This window comes from Dendrobates tinctorius, unplaced genomic scaffold (assembly GCF_039654945.1).
Source record: "Dendrobates tinctorius isolate UK_male_01 unplaced genomic scaffold, ASM3965494v1 ptg000230l, whole genome shotgun sequence".
In the NCBI taxonomy this organism is placed as follows: Eukaryota; Metazoa; Chordata; class Amphibia; order Anura; family Dendrobatidae; genus Dendrobates; species Dendrobates tinctorius.
In genome coordinates, this window is record NW_027361897.1 from 3754090 (window position 1) to 3767437 (window position 13348).

A 13348-nucleotide genomic window follows, 5' to 3' on the forward strand; every position below is an offset into this window, starting at 1 on the left:
ATGTCATTGGTTGGCAATTGCATAGGGGGCTGCCAGCAGCGGAGCTTGATGATTTGCTCAAGTGCATTCAGTGTAGCAGGACACTTTTGACAACCATTAACATCCTCATTGATAGCCGCCAAGGCATGTAAGGAAGGAAATTTCTGCACGTGGCGCTCATACTCGATATTGAACACCGAGATTTTTTTGAAAATGTTTCCATTTTGTCATAATTTGTATATCATTAACATGTCTATTCATCCTGTGATTTCTAGAATGCCATGATTTTCCTTTTTGGTGTTTCAGTTTTACTGTTTAACGGTATATACATGATGTATACACACAGATATATCATATATGTATATACACCGTATATACTTGAGTATAAGCCGAGATTTTCAGCACATTGTTTGTGCTGAAAAAGCCCCCCTCGGCTTATACTCAAGTGAGGGTCCCAGAATAGGGAGGGGGAATTGCAGCGGCAGAGCAGTGGGTCACAGGAGGCAGGAGCCGGCTGCTGCAGCTAAAGCGCTCGCATATGAATATTCATTCCTCTTTTGCAGCGGGCACACGTGATCACCTCGCCACTGTAGCTGCTGGCATCGGAACAAGTCGTTGCGAGGGAGCGCAGGGACAGTAAGTAGGATGGGTGATTTTTTTTATGTTTTTCTGATGGAGACTATGCAAACAATGATAGGGATGAGGAGCCATACATACAAGGATAGGGATGAGGAGCCATGCATACCAGCATAGGGATGAGGAGCCATGCATACCAGGAAAGGGATGAGGAGCCATGCAAACCAGGATAGGGATGAGGAGCCATGCATACCAGGAAAGGGATGAGGAGCCATGCATACCAGCATAGGGATGAGGAGCCATGCATACCAGCATAGGGATGAGGAGCCATGCATACCAGGAAAGGGATGAGAAGCCATGCATACGAGGATAGGGATGAGGGGGCCATGGGACCAGGATGGGGATGAGGAGGCCATGCAGATCAGGATGGGGATGAGGAGGTCATGCAGACCATATTGGGATGAAGGGGCCATGCATACCAGGATAGGAATGAGGAGGTCTTGCATACTAGGATGGGGTTGAGGGGACAATACATACCAGGATAGAGATGAGGAGCCATGCAGACCAGGATGGGGATGAGGAGCCATGCAGACCAAATTGGGGATGAGGGGGCCATGCATACCAGGATAGGGATGAGGGGACAATGCATACCAGGATAGGGATGAGGAGGCCATGCATACCTGGATGGTGTTGAGGGAACAATGCATACCCGGCTTATACTTGTGCCTCGGCTTATACTCGGATTGGCTGATACTCGAGTATATACGGTATATATACTGGTCAAAAAAATAAAGGGAACACTAAAATACCACATCCTATGTTTAAATGGTTCCTTTATTTTTTTGAGCAGTATATATCTATATCATGTCAAGTGTTGTAGTACAACACTATTAGACATGTAAGATATAGTACACATCGGGAATACATGCATCTTACCAGCACTGCTTCCTTCTTCCACCTTACTGACAAATATCCCCAGCCCGTGTTCTGAACCACCTCGAACGCTGAAACCCAATCTTCCATCGGGAGTTTTATCCACTGTGATTGCGAGGATTGAATCACTTTCATCACTGTTGGCTGAAAAGAGATCAGTACAGGTTAGTTTGATTAATTTTTTAATTAAGAACTTTTAGAACGTTACACAGCCAAGAAGGGCATAGAAGAAAAAAAAAAATTAAAAAAACGAAAAGGAGTATATAAGAAAACAAGCTTGCATTATCGCAATCTACACAAAGTCTAAAACTGACAATGCAAAGACACAGCTGACGGCTTCTCTATTAGCTTGCTCGTCTCAGCAGAGTGCTTGTTTTTCTAAATTGGAAGAGAATGAGCTAATTCGAGGTCCCTCTTACACAGGCTTGTCACCTGCAGGAAAAAAGGATCAGGCCTGTTGTAATCCAACCTAAGATCTGTTGCCAAAATAAGTGGTTCTATTGACTTTCATTTAAAGGGAACCTGTCAGCATGATTGTGAAAATTAACCTACAGACAGTGTCAGGTCGGCGACCGTTATACTGATTACAATGATACCTTGGTTGATGAAATCCATCTTGTGGTTCTTTTTTAATCTTTATTTTCCGTTTTGACTTAATGATATGCTCATGCTCTGGGGCGGCCTTTGGGGGGTCTTCATGTGGTGCTCTGCTTAGATATTCATAATACAGACTGCTGACAGGTCTCTGATCCCTCAGAGACCTGCCCCCTAGTTTACATAATGAATATCTGTACATACTGCGGAAAATCGAAAAATAAAAACCCTTCTGGAGGCAGGAGCCAGCCGTGGCACCTGCGCTGCAGCATAATCGCATGTGTAGTGTCCTAATAATAAATGTGGTTGATGTTATTCAGATAGAAAAAAAATTAACTTTAAAATGGTGCCCGTCGCTCCGGCACAGTAGCTGCTATCGGTGTATATAGGTGATCCTATCCTATCTCCTATATCTGCTACTGCGCAGGTGCGGGTGGCGCCATCTTGGAGGTCTCCAGCAAGATGATGCTACTGGCGCATGCGCAGTAGATGCTATCCAATCACCTATATGCACTGATAGCAGCTACTGCCACCTACTACCATATTTATTATTGGGACATTAAACATGGGATTATGCTGCAGCGCAGGAGCCATGGCTGTCACCTGCCTGCAGAAGGGTTTTCTTCAGTATGTACAGATATTCATTATGTAAATTAGGGGGCAGGTGACTGAGGGATCAGCGACCTGTCAGCAGTCTGCATTATGAATACCTAATCAGAGCACCACATGAAGACCCCCACAGGCCGGCTCGGGGCACGAGCATATCATTAACTCAAAACTGAAAATAAAATTAAACAACAACCACAAGATGGATTTCATCAACCAAGGTATCACTGTAATCAGTATAACGGTGCCAACCTGTGCACAATTCTGCTAACAGGTTCTCTTTTAGGCCGGGGTCACACATGCGAGAAACTCGCACGAGTCTCGCATCTCAATACCCGGCACTCTGGACTGGAGCGCTCAGATGCATAGAAATACATGCAGTTGAGCGCTCCGGTCCTGACTGTCGGCGGCAGTGCCGGGTATTGAGATGCGAGACTCGTGCGAGTTTCTCGCATGTGTGACCCCTAATAGGTATGCTAGCTGAAGGGGTTAGTCTCATCATTTTCAGTTGGTAAAATTGCAAAGTGCTTCTAAAAACAAGTAACTATGAAACTTACTTGTCATTAAAAATCCTATCCGTTCAAGAATTTTACATTTATTTGGTTCCAGCTTGTCAAGATTACCGGCCAGCGCAGTATGGCAGTGGGGACTGAACATGCACAGTGCTTACAACCTATTTACAATAGATCTTGTAAGTGTTGCTCTGACGCTTGCTGCATCGCTGGAGGGCGCTGTTAGCTCCCGATCCAGCCAACATCTGTGCCATGGCGCTCCACTGATGCTGCAGAAGCAAAGCAGCCTCATGTAGAGACATTAGCGAGTGCACAGTTTTGGCTAGTGGCACAATACTACAGGTCTGTCCTGTGCAATCCAACAAGAGCATATTGCCCCAGGAAGCAGCCAGCCAGAAGCAAAGGTGTGATGCACCTCTATTCAGAAGAAGAGACAATCCCTTCAAAGGGAACCGTCATTAAATTCATGCTGTCCGAACTATGAGCAACATGGTGACATGATTCTAGCCTAGTATGTCCTTCTCTTACCTGGTCTGACCAGTTCTGGAATAACAAAATTAGCCTTACGTACACAGTGCCGCTCTAGCACTACCTCTTCATTGCTCCTCCAGTCTTTGCTGATATGGCTGCAGCAGTGGTGTCACTTCTACATCAAATGACTGCTGCAGCCAATCACTAGGCACATCATCAGTCATGCCAAGATAGACAGTACAGGACTGCTGATTAGCAGAAGGAGATTCTGACTGCACTGCAAGAGAATAGAAGGTCTTGGCTTGTCAAAAACACAGGTGTATCAAGTCTGGAGAGACAAATGCACAGCAGTATACGGGGAAGAGCAGAGAAGGTGCAAGGTCTAGATCACAAGAAAGCATGGGCAAGGCACCAAGGTCTTGGAATCAGGCAGGCAGACATGGTCATTGAGTAGTTGACATCAAGGGTAATGTATGAAAATACAACATAATTAATTAAAAAAAAATGTGTCGAGGTAACGCATTGGATCATAAACAGAGTAACTCATCTGAATATTAAAGGGTCATTCCCAACATGTTATCACCTATTAGGACGTTAGGTGATAACCTGTGCATGGGTGGGGGTTGGACTCTTAGGACCCTCATCAATCAAGAAAACTGCCTCTTATTCATACTATGGGACTGCCACAGATAGCCAAGCACTGTACTCAGAAATCTCTAGCTGTCCCACAGACAATGAATGGACTGGTGACATGATACCACAAAGGAATTTCAAACTCCCAGTCTTAGGACCGATAAGACCCCAGTGCTCCGCAAAATATCAACAGATAACTTATAAATAGAAGGGGTAACGTTAAATATTGGTAATAGCCTCTTGATGTCTGTAGAGGAAGATGTTGCCATGCCAAAAATGACCTGGAAAAGGCACTAAGAAGCCTAGCACACAAGGTGAGTGTCAATGGGAAGAACATATAAGATTATACTTCCTCCATATAAACCAAGTGCCTTAAAGTGGTTTTGTCACAGCCATTAGCCATCAGACTTATAGTGCTTTTGCATGGAGAAATGTAGTATTACATGGCTGCAATTCAAATTCTAATATATGGCATTGGGTCCATCAGATGCCCTCCTCTGTGATGTCTACATGCCATAATAAAGCAAACGACTTGCTGGTGATATTGGTTTTATTAAAAAAAACTGACTCACATTTGTTAGCAATGTTGTGTGGGAGTGAAACGGTTTGGGCACCAGTCCTGTGTCTCATCAGCGTATAGAATCCTTTTTTTACAAATTGACTTATGCAGCATTGCTTGGTGGTGCATCACAATAGAAATTGCATGAAAAATTTTGGGAAAAGAAGAACAGTGGCACTCACCAAAAGCTGCCGTTTTAACAGTCCTTTATTCCAGCAGACATAACTGGAGTAGCGGTGGACAGGAGGTGTGTGGGACCGAGGATAAGTCGACGATAGCCGTTTCGCAATACAACCAGCCCTTCTAGGGATCCAACTCTGAGTTGGACCCCTAGAAGCGCTGGTTGTAGAGCGAAACCACTGCTTCTACAGTTATGTCTGCTGGAATAAAAGACGGCTAAAACTGCAGTTTTTGGTGAGTGCCACTGTTCTTCTTTTCTCCTGATTTCTCACATTTTCTAGGATATCTCATGAAGACAGACCCTTTCCCTGATAAGGAGGTGTGACTTTTGTCACTCCCAAAAATCATCTGGTATTCCAAAGGGAAATTTTCTCCATTACGACATCTCACCTGCAGCAAGCAACATGGGGCATTATACTGTGCGGTTTGCAATAAGTGAGTCTATAAATCAGATACATCTTGTATTCCTCTCCACAGATAGTCACTATCTTTAGGCAACATCTATGATCCTAAATTATATTCTTATAGAGAAAAATATCCAAGGACTTACCTTCTAAGGGAGAATTTATCAAGATCACCCTTCCCATCGGAGAGGTGGCTCGCAGCCCTTTAGTGTGACCATTACCTGGTCTGTTCAACTTTCGAAATAAATGCCGAGCCTTAATTGAGGAGTCTCTCCTGGAACTACTGGGGAACACATCACTGGTCATCTCACCGTCATCCATTTCAATAGCGTGTGCCATGGCGGCGGAAAGTGAGGGCAAGTCATAGGGATCCTAGAGTCTGATAGATGCTGTGGGTGAAGAAATCCGTGGGTTTTTCCAAATAAGAAATTCCCTTATGTCATCTCCCTCCAGAAGAGATATATGCTGAACATAGTGAGAAGAAGCATATCTTCAGGCCATGAATGGACGTTCTGTGTTTGCCATTGTAAATACCATTCAAGAAAAGACCATGACCTAAAGCGGAGAACAGAAAACATTTTTGTTAATTTCTATGCATTTCATTTTTTTTATTGCAGCTTTGTTGCGTCTCCTGGTCCACCTCGTCTGAGTGCAGCATAAGATAGAGGGGCAGATGCTGAGCCCAGGGACATATTAGTTCAACTTGATTAGTTATGTTAATGTAACAAGTCCTGCTTCCCCTGCTCATACATGGAGACAGCCATTGGTGTAACCTTAAGCTTGTGGTCTCCTGTACAAAATCTCAAACAGCGCCCCAAATTATCACAAGTTTTTGCCCACTTTTTGCTCCATTACTTATGCATCCCATACAAAAAAGGGGCTCAGCAGCTCTCTGCAAGGACCAAGATATATGCAAACACGAGCTCTAGACTACACTGTTGCTGAATAAAACATACTAACAAAAAGAATTACTTACAATAATGAAGGTTCCTAGTGCATAACCTGGCCAATTCATGTATGCCCATCATCCACGGCAAGGTGACACTTCTCTGATAGGTCCTATCATCCTAAACATGCTTCTCTTGAGCTTATTACTTCTGCATCTATTATATAATGGGTGCAGGAGTTTGCGGTGAGCTCAACCCACACGCTCCTGTACTTTATGGGAAATCGTGATTTTTTTCCTATCTACTGCATTACTTTAGTATAAAAAGTATTCTAAAGTATTACAATATATAGAACGTGCAAGCAAATGAACAAAAATGGAAATTAAAAATACAGTCAAAGTTAAATAAAAGTCTTTACATTTTTTTTTAAATTATTAAATTGGGAATATCCCCCTTTTCATAATTTAAAAATTAAGACATGAACAAATAAGCAAATAAGATGACCTGAGGTTAGTATCCTCAATAGTCAGAACCTCCCACTCCCGTCTCCAAGACTTTACACGTGCCGCGCCAATTCTTTGGAATGCACTTCCCAGGTCAATACGATTAGTCGCCAATCCCCACAATTTTAAGCGTGCCCTGAAAACGCATTTATTCAGACTGGCCAATCGCCTCAACACATTAACCTAATCTATCCCTGTGTGGCACAGCCAAAAGTTTTACCATAACCATATTTCCTGCATCATGTTCCCACATGCTTTATGCATCCATTAGCCCTCTGTGTCTGTACTGTCACACACATTATGGCTGGTCCATACAATCAGGGCAACTGTTACCACCCACCTTTCGTGTCCACCTCTTTCCTCATAGACTGTAAGCTTGCGAGCAGGGCCCTCATTCCTCTTGGTATTTGTTATAATCTACTGTATGTGATTATTGTTATGCTGAATTGTCTATTGTCTGTACAAATCCCCTCTGAAATGTAAAGTGCTGCGGAATATGTCGGCGCTATAAAAATAAAATTTATTATTATTATAAGCATATTTCTTGAAAATAAGCCCTTATATAACTGTGACAAAAAGTAAAAAAAAAAGTTCTGACTTTTGGAACAAAAAAGCAAAAATGAAAACTGCCTGCTTTTGTAAAGGGTCAATAGTATATGTGCCATAGGGACCTTTTTGGGCCCCCATAGGCTCCAGTACCTGCGGTGACTGTGACCCCTGCACACGCAATAGTTCAATTATCAAAAGTCCCGCAGGAATGTGGTGAGATTAGTCTTTACTGGGGATCTGTCTATGGAGACACTTTTTGAATGATGAACTGGGCACTCTGATGCCCTCTACCTGGCAGGCACATAGCATGGAGACCCTTGTAAGGCTGGTTTCACATTAGCGCTTTTTAAGCGCACGCACGGCCGGGGGTAGCTCCGCCCCCGAGCCGGCTCTCTGCCCGGCGTGCCCGCCCCTTGCTTGTAGCGCCGCCTCCTAGCGCACAGCGGCGCCTGCGATTGGCGCACCCTATCTTTAGCATAGGGTGCGCAGATCGTGCGCAGGCCGTGCGCTAGTTGCGCTTTGACCTGCGCTGCGCACTTTTGACGGTGCGCCGTGCGCGCCAAAATCAAACTTTTCGGATTTTGGCGCGCACAGCGCACCATCAAAAGTGCGCAGCGCAGGTCAAAGCGCAACTAGCACACGGCCTGCGCACGATCTGCGCACCCTATGCTAAAGATAGGGTGCGCCGATCGCAGGCGCCGCTGTGCGCTAGGAGGCGGCGCTACAAGCAAGGGGCGGGCACGCCGGGCAGAGAGCCGGCTCGGGGGCGGAGCTACCCCCGGCCGTGCGTGCGCTTAAAAAGCGCTAATGTGAAACCAGCCTTACGCAAAACTGCCTTTTTATCTAGTAACATTTCATTTGCAACTCATGTAATCTGTGTAGGTAAAAAGCAATGAACCAAACCGAAATAATGTCCAATAATTAGCACATTTATTTAGGGAATATAAAGAGAGGGGCAGGAAACCAATGCCATGGAAGGGGCACAACACACGGACACTAGAATATATCAATAAAAACAAAATCTGGACCACATATCAAATTTTCATATAGGCACAATTATGTGCACTACATGAGGTACAAGTAAAGTGCAAATGCATAAGAAGTATGTGCAAAAATACATATACGGTAATATGTGCAAAATGGTATAGGGCTTGTAAGATAACAATAAGGTGCAAGTGCATACAATTCATACCAGTGCATCAACAAATTTTGCCACACATGACAGGAGACCACAATTGACCTAGTGGATCATTGTAGGATATAATATAAGGAGAATATATTGCATAATAGAACAAAAAAGTAGCTAAAGTGAATAGCACAGTGCTATTACCTCATGTGCTGGTGGAGTCCCCAGGATGCGCCCACCCCGACGCGTGTTTCGGCGTTGCCTTCGGCAGGACCCCCTCTCTTTATATTCCCTAAATAAATTTGCTAATTATTGGACATTATTTCGGTTTGGTTCGTTGTTTTTTATTCAATTTTTTCTGCGTTGTCCTCCATTTATATTCATGAGTGCATAAAGAATATGGGAGTTTTTTATTTTTAGTATATATTTAATTTGGTGCACTTTTCGTTGAGTTTGTTTAATCTGTGTAGGTGCAGGAAGTATTGGGTGCAAGGTGAGTAGAGTCCAGCTCTGAAAAGACCCCCAGGTCACCTGTACATGCGGCACTTCTGGAAGTTATACCTAGCTATGTGAATAATTAACAGGAGATTCTGGCTCCTGTGCTGCGAAAGTAAGGAGAGCTGAGGATTAGATGCGTATTTGTTTCCAAAATGTGCACCATTGTGACTTGTCTGTACCGTAACATTATATAAACACATATGAACAAATAATTGTAATATACAAGATACAACTAGAATAAAGAAAATAAACCCATCCATCCATAAAATATTCATAAAATAGATTAATGTTATAATTATATAAGTAGAATAAAATAAGTTACCGTAGATTGCATTTTATGGCAGCGTGCATGACATGTGTGCCTATGTAGAGCTGAATATGTAGCAGTAACAGCTTTGTGGGCTGCAAAACCCCATCTCTGCAGGACGACAGCCCTGGATCATATGACCGGTTGCTGTTACACTTCATAGCACTGTATAACAAATACAAAGGATGGAAGCTATTTAACCTATTCCTCTCCATTTTGTCCATATGAAAATACCCTACTGTTATTTCCAATGTAAGCTGTTCATAGAGATGAGCAGAGTGTTTCCAAGTGTTCAAAACCGAATAATTTTTCAAGCAAAAACCACTTCAGGAAACTTCTAAATTCATTTTTCTAAATGCATGGTGCCTACAGGGAAACATGGTGGTGGCACTGTCCTTATGTGCGGCTGCATGAGTGATGCTGGTGTCAGGGAGCTACATTTCATTGATGGGATCATTAATTTACAGATGTATTGCTCTATATTAAATGAGAAGATGCTACATTACTCCATGCCCTTGGTTGATTTGCACTATCCCAACATGATAATGATCCAAAACACATGTGTTACAATTCTGAAGAAGAACAGGGTGAAAGTGATTCAATGGTCCAATGTCTCCTGATCTGAACTCAACTGAACACCTAAGCTCTGGAGAGACAAGTTGTCCTCACTCTCCATCCAGCATCCGGGCTCTACAAGAGGTTATTCTTGAAGAATGGAAAAAGGTAGATGTTACAATATGTCACCAACTTGTTCATTCTATGAATGGATAGCCCTCGTATCTACAATAGTGATTGGGGTCATTCACATGTTTTTCCACAGACTGAGTGGTTTGTGCAAAATTGCGGGGACATGTCTGATTTTGATGAGAGTTTTGGATCAAAACCAGCAATGCAAGTCTATGAGTCCATGAAAAAAAATCGGACAACACTCAGATGCCATCCAATTATGTTCCAATTTTTCACGGACTGCTAGATAGGAAAAGAATAGAGATTTTTTTTTTCATACAAGAAAAACCGATGACGCTCGGACCAAACTCTGATGACACACAGATGAAACTGACCAATAAAATCGGATTGCTTTTTTCTTCGCACGAGAAAAAGAATGACGTCGAAATGAGATTTTTTGGTATCCGAATAAATAGGAATTCACAAATATCCAAGCCCGGAGAATCTAAGCTGAGCTGTGAGTGTCTTTAGCTGTTTACGTGATCTTACTTAATATTGGTGTTTCGCAGTAAAAATTGTAGTTGGACAATAGGAGGCAGAATTCTTCATTCTAGATCTATTCACATGCATTGCCTGGGGCTACACCATCTGTCTATGTGCCTGAACAGCAAGAGTTGCCCCATTGAAATAATATACCTTTTCCATTGTCCTGAAATATGCATGCATTCAGTCTGCTTTTGGTCTTTATTCCATGAAAACTTTTAGATGACTTCTTGTATGTCTAGATTCATATTCATTGTATCGTTGAAAAACCTCCTGGGTTCATCTTCCAGATCAGAAGCCAGAACTTTCTTTTGCAGGAAAGAATAATCAGCATAGCACTAAGATCTGACAGGGCTTCCATAGCTTCCTTTTCCTGTTTATGATGCTGAATGTTGTTATTATTACTTTGTATCAATGCAATAGATAGAATAAAATGTATATTAATCACATACAAAACCCACATAACTAGAAAACTGTTTCGCAATAACAAAGGTGAGCATGCTCACTGTAATCATCTCTGTTGCAGGTAGGTTACAAACTTTCACTATTGCAAGTAAAGACATTTGCAAAGAGACTCAGGGGCAACATTATCCTTAGATCTGGTGCCAGACCTGCAGCACCAGGTAAATTTGCAGCAAGGAAGGAACTATTTCTAAGCCAAATTACAGATAATCCTTGAAGAGGACAAAGTTATCAGAGGCAGAAACATTAGAACATTTACTTACTTTACATTTGTCCCTGCAGATGAATATTCTGATGCTGTGCTGCTTCCACTGAATGCTGTGTTACATCACCAGCCTGCACTGTACCAAGACAGCTCAGCTCTAGCGCCCTCTAGTGGCCCTACTCAACCAATAGGCGGAGCTTTCCTACCATCAGGGTAACATGCAGTCACACTGTGTATATAGAACATGCACTTTATAGCAGACAAGGAAGCAATGGAAAAATCAATTAGCAGTGATGAAGGTGAATCCCTCCAGGTTTATTAGAGTATGGACAAGGGTACTCTAAAAAAAAAAAAAAAAAAAAGACCAAAGTTATATGATGATGTGTAGAAATAAGCATGCTCTAAAAATTAGATAAAGTTGTACTAAAAAACATATCAAATGAATGGAAAAGTTAAGGGGGCAACGAAGGTTTGGAAAAGCATGGCTGATTTATTCCAGAAATAGTGGCACCTTTGCTTTGACCATGGGTGGTGCCTGGTATTGAGGACCAGCCGGCGGTCCATGTGGCGTTCCAACAAACAGGACAAACAGTTTGTTGGATGCAGTGAGTAACCGGAGACAGAGAAGGGGATTAACAAGAATTTACTGAACAATTAATAACAAGTAATACTCCACGCAGGGAGGAAAAGGAAATGGCAAATGAACATACAAAATAAACAGGACACTTATCGGTTGCAGTTCTGGCAGGAGGAAGGCTGGAATATCTCCTGGCGGCGTCTCCAACGATGCACAAAGTCTCTGGCTCTGCTACGAAGAAACGAGTAACGCTGCCGCCCGACAGTGCCGATGGATTCAGTCCTGCTTGTCTTGGGTACAAGCATGGAAAAATACTTGCAGAAGTGATCTGCCGCATAATATAACACTGGGCAAAGTGTTATGTGATGTTTTATTGAATTGGACTCAGCCATGTTATACGCTTGTGTGACCCCGGCCTTGGGCTCCCTTCACATGTTCGTGTTTCAGGTACGTGTGGCATTTGTTTTTTTCACAGATACCACACGTATCCATTATAATCTATGGGGCTGCTGACTTGTCCATTTTTTACTGGCTGCACGGATGACAGACCAATACAAGTCTATGAATCCGTGTAAAACACGCACAGAACAGTTTTTGATTTTTCAAGGATCAAGTGGAAAATCACGAAGGAATGTCTGATTTTGATCCAAGGGTTGGCGCAAAATCTGCAATCTATGTCTATGGGTCCATAAAATCAGATAGCACTCAAATGACATCTGAGTACGGTCCAAGTTTCACGAACTGTCAGAAAGGAGGGGTTTTTTTGCTTCTTCAGGTACAAGAAAAACTAATGGCATTCGGACCTCACTCTGATCAGAGTCTAATCAAAATTATCGTTCCGTTTTTCTCATTTTAGATATGTTTTTATCGCGTTTTTGATGCTGCAATTTTTGTCTCTTTTAATTATTACGTCATGTTTTAAACAAAATTGCTTTGTTTTTCATACTTCCTGGAATTTGGCTTTGACAAAACTTTATTTTTGTCAAACTATGTTTGATTGGATTTCTGTCACAGAAATGAACTACAAAACGCATGTGCATTTTTTACCTGCAGATTTTCCACATCTAATGCAAGTCTGTGGGAAAAATTTTAATATTAAACTCGCAAGAGAAATTGACATTTTGTGCATTTGAAATATGCACCGCAGGCCAGTTTACGCTGAGTAAACCAAAAAGCACAATGGGAAAGAGATTTCTATTAATCCCATCCACTTTGCTGGAACCGTAAGAAGCAGCGAAAATACGCAGCATAAAAAATGCACCCAAAACTCATTGTGGGCACACAGCCTTAGGGTATGTGCAAGCCAAGTGGTCATTTCATTAAGTCTAGCATTATGTATGGCAGTCTTAATCTACAAGTGCACCGGAGTACGATGCGCCTAATTCATTAAAATTTCTGATATCTCATGCACACGCTATTTACTTTTTCCTTGTGGCTTTCAACCATGAGAGCCTTTTTGAAATCCTGCAGCATGTAAATTCTTTCAGTGTTTTTCACTGTTAAAATTGAATGAGTAAAGACGTTTCAAAAACGCACATAAAAAATGCACATCTTTAGGCCGGTTTCACACGTCAGTGT

At 42.5% G+C, this 13348-nt stretch overlaps 1 protein-coding gene across 3 annotated transcripts in view; it reads right to left on the reverse strand.

Moving 5' to 3' along the window:
• Positions 1 to 13348, reverse strand: part of PDZD7 (PDZ domain containing 7) — a 114213-nt gene that overhangs the window by 60495 nt on the left and 40370 nt on the right. For all 3 annotated transcript variants that reach the window (XM_073555789.1, XM_073555790.1, XM_073555788.1), the window contains 2 exons: positions 5594 to 6002; positions 1492 to 1632 (listed from right to left, as the gene is read on the reverse strand). In XM_073555789.1, coding sequence (XP_073411890.1) covers positions 1492 to 1632; positions 5594 to 5786 — 334 coding nt within the window. In that variant the 5' untranslated portion in view covers positions 5787 to 6002. The remainder of the gene's footprint in view (positions 1 to 1491; positions 1633 to 5593; positions 6003 to 13348) is intronic.